The sequence below is a fragment of the Limulus polyphemus genome, unplaced genomic scaffold, assembly GCF_000517525.1.
Source record: "Limulus polyphemus unplaced genomic scaffold, Limulus_polyphemus-2.1.2 Scaffold9173, whole genome shotgun sequence".
NCBI lineage: Eukaryota > Metazoa > Arthropoda > Merostomata > Xiphosura > Limulidae > Limulus > Limulus polyphemus.
This window is the reverse complement of record NW_013674783.1, coordinates 14,338-18,159: the sequence shown is the minus strand read 5'-3', so window position 1 is coordinate 18,159 and position 3,822 is coordinate 14,338. Positions and strand designations below refer to the sequence as shown.

Genomic DNA, 3,822 nt, shown 5'->3' with positions numbered 1-3,822 from the left:
GTATATAAACTCTCCATTACTTGACTAGAGGATTTTACCTCTTGTTGACTGTTTTAATTGGACGAGTATTCTAAAATACAACCTTGGTTCTTAAATGGTATATAAACTCTCCATTACTTGACTAGAGGATTTTACCTCTTGTTGACTGTTTTAATTGGACGAGTATTCTAAAATACAACCTTGGTTCTTAAATGGTATATAAACTCTCCATTACTTGACTAGAGAATTTTACCTCTTGTTGACTGTTTTAATTGGACGAGTATTCTAAAATACAACCTTCGTTCTTAAATAGTATATAAACTCTTCATTACTTGACTAGAGGATTTTACCTCTTGTTGGACTTCTACAAAGTATGTATTGTTATGTAAAATAGTGAATCTTACGGACTTCTACAGAGTATGCATTTTGTAATTTGTTTAGGGGAAGAAACGCAAGAAATAAAATATATATATCCTATGTAGCAATGTTATAATGTCCATCTGAAGTAATTAAACAAATTTACGCTAACACTTACTTGTATATGTTGATAATTGTCTCTTCAAGCTTACCAAAGTAACCTGAAATAGAAAAAGGTTTAATTTGACACACAAATTAACATCTAAATATGATATAACAATTAAAATGAAGAGAAAAATAAAGCTAGTATTTTTCATATAAAATAATTATCTCAGGATGCTTACAAACTTGTAATTATTCTCGGTAAAGCATTTCTCCAATGGACTATGATTCAGATTATTCTTTAAATAAAATCTAGCATCTTTAGGGGAATCCTGGTGTGCATGATCTTTCTCCTAAATAGGGATTTTGGATTAAAACACGCAATTATGCATTAAATCACCTGAGATGTAAGAACGTCTATCTTTCATAACGTGATTATGCATTATATGACTAGAGTTGTAAGAATGCCTCCGTAGCATTAGCATGCTAATTGTGCTTCGTATAATATGTGTTGGCTTTTGATCTCACAAATTAGAACCCTCTTTCAAACGTTCTACGTACAGACCTGATTTTGATCTATAGGAAAATCTAAGTTTCTGAATTAAAACAAAAAATGATGTATTACTGCACCAACCTTTAGCAACACTTCTAGTAACATTTGTCGATGGTTGGCACTTTGTAGTAGCAGTAACAAGTTTGCTGCTCATTCTACGGGTAGTGTATTGAGGAGTTGAGGTTAAGGACGGACGATGGGGTTGAAGATTGGACGGTGAAGTCGAGACAAATCCTTCTACAAGTTTAGATGGAAAAGAACTGGCATCATCGGTAATCACTCGATCAGAAATACCACTGCCAGATTCTTCGTCTTCCGTGTGGTTCTAAAACAACGAAACGTTTTAAAAATTGAAATGCACAGCATGTTGGGCTGCTGTTGGAATTAACGAATATTATTTGTAAATGCATACACATCTTTTATAAAACAAGAACCATGGAATTAATAATGAAAACTGGAGGTGCTACCCCATAACTGATTATTTACAGTCCGGTACGTTTGTCAGTTTGCTTTTTGATTTATTTCAATTTTAATTTTTACATAGGTCTTGAAAAGGCCTAAAGTTGAGGATATCAAACTGAAACGTAATGATAACAAAGAAACATAAGAACAACCATAAAAAAGTCTTATGTAAAACATTAATTTATTTTATATGATATTTGTTTACAGTATAAAATAAAGTTATGCCACATTTATAGCAGTAATTGAGAACCAATTTATTAAGTGATAATTTACAAGCTAAACGTTAGTATCTACTGAACTATAACAATTAAATAATTACTTAAGTTTATTAAACTATGAAAAAGAAAATTAAGATATATCTAAATACTAATTACAATCAAGTTAACTTATTTTAATAATAAAAAAATTACAACCTAAATTTTAATCGTTGCTTATATCGTTAAAAAAAATAATTCCTCTAATTTATAGTTACTGCAAACTAGATCTCCTAAGAAATATCTACAAAAGAATAAATGTGAACTTTGAGCACAGACATTAAACGTTGCTGACGAACTTCAATGATCCTTAATTACGAAGGGCGCTAGCTTAACAAACTTCCTTAAACGAGACATTTGGAGCCTGTTTACACTTGCTAATGATAATAATTGTGCAGGTTCTATTTTCGTTTCAATACCTCAAAAAGTATGAGAGATAAGAAATAACTTTTTAATATTATACTTAAACCACATAATTGCACACATATTATTACATTCTGTAATTCTAGAATGAGAACCAGTTATAAACTAAAAGTGTTCTACAAACTATTTCGTTAAATTCATTGTTCACTGGTGTGTGTTTATTATAATACTATTATGCAGAGAGCGTTTGAGATTAACAAATAACTTAAGAGGAAAAATATTTTTCAAAATTTTTATTATTGGGCAATAATGGTTTATTTGTTCAACATAACGATCTGTCGAAATTATACTTCTTCCAGTTACGAAAACAAGTAATTTCTCAAAGTAAACAAACTTTTATCTAGGCCTAGTTTCTGGCTATGTAACTTAAACTAAGTTAGAGTTTGCCCTCAAAGAAACACGATTTCGTACTACAGGAATAAAATTATACAGTTATAATATTTGTATAGTAGTTTACCAACTGAATAAATTGCACGAGCCTTTTAAATTTCCCACAGTTTTTAATCACTAATTATGTTTCGAATTCTGACTTCCTTTGACTCTCGTGACAAATTTACTTATTTAGCAGGTTATTACAGCTTGCGGAAACTTCCTGACTTACCACCTTAGATATACAGAAAGGCTAACATAATCCATTGTCGTAGAAACCTATTTTGAAGTAGTCAGACCATTGCTATTTCTAGGGGGTTCTAGAGACATGCCCCCAAGAAAAAAATTGAAAATTTAATGTATTGAAATTTAAAATTTTAATGTACTGAATTAAAAGAAGCAGGTTTTAATACAAAAGTCGTAGCTATAAATGCCATGAAAAAGTGGCCAGGCCATGGCCTTACTACTTCCTACGGCCCTGTAACAAATATTCACTGCAATCATACACTTAATCAAACAACAAGATTCTACAACCATGCCTAAAGATTAAATACACAGTTAAAAATTAACTAATTAATATTTACATTATATATGCTAAAGAACAACAGTCATTTTTCATGCGATACAAACGAGAACTGATTTGTTGAATGCATAGTTATGATCTTACAGTTATATCATTAACTTTTTATAAAGGGAAACGTCTATAAGTTTTATACAAACTGATGTCGTTGTTCTGTAAATATCTTTACACAAATCGATGTTACAATCAATGTCTTTGTTTTGGAAATGGAATTCACGTTATGCAACACAGCACCACTACACTAGCGACATACACTGTATGTTGGCTCCGATAAACAATAGATTAAAACAGTGGACTTCTACAGAGTATGTATTGTTATGTAAAATAGTGAATCTTACGGGTAAGATTCACTATTTTACTTAACAATACATACTCTGTAGAAGTCCGTAAGAGTCACTATTTTACCTAACAATACATACTCTGTAGAAGTCCGTAAGATTCATTATTTTACATAACAATACATACTCTGTAGAAGTCCGTAAGATTCACTATTTTACTTAACAATACATACTCTGTAGAAGTCCGTAAGATTCACTATTTTACATAACAATACATATTTTGTAGAAGTCCGTAAGATTCACTATTTTACATAACAATACATACTCTGTAGAAGTCCGTAAGATTCACTATTTTACATAACAATACATACTCTGTAGAAGTCCGTAAGATTCACTATTTTACATAACAATACATACTCTGTAGAAGTCCGTAAGATTCACTATTTTACATAACAATACATACTT

The 3,822-nt window shown here is 30.6% G+C and overlaps 1 protein-coding gene across 1 annotated transcript in view; it reads right to left on the bottom strand.

The window, feature by feature from the left end:
- Positions 1-1,347, bottom strand: part of LOC111083344 — a gene marked incomplete at its 3' end in the record, with an annotated part of 7,967 nt that extends 6,620 nt beyond the window's left edge. The window contains exons 1-2 of the mRNA XM_022379824.1: positions 1,073-1,347; positions 515-557 (exon numbers count right to left, since the gene is read on the bottom strand). Coding sequence (XP_022235532.1) covers positions 515-557; positions 1,073-1,145 — 116 coding nt within the window. The remainder of the gene's footprint in view (positions 1-514; positions 558-1,072) is intronic.
- Between the last annotated feature and the right edge of the window lie 2,475 nt (positions 1,348-3,822).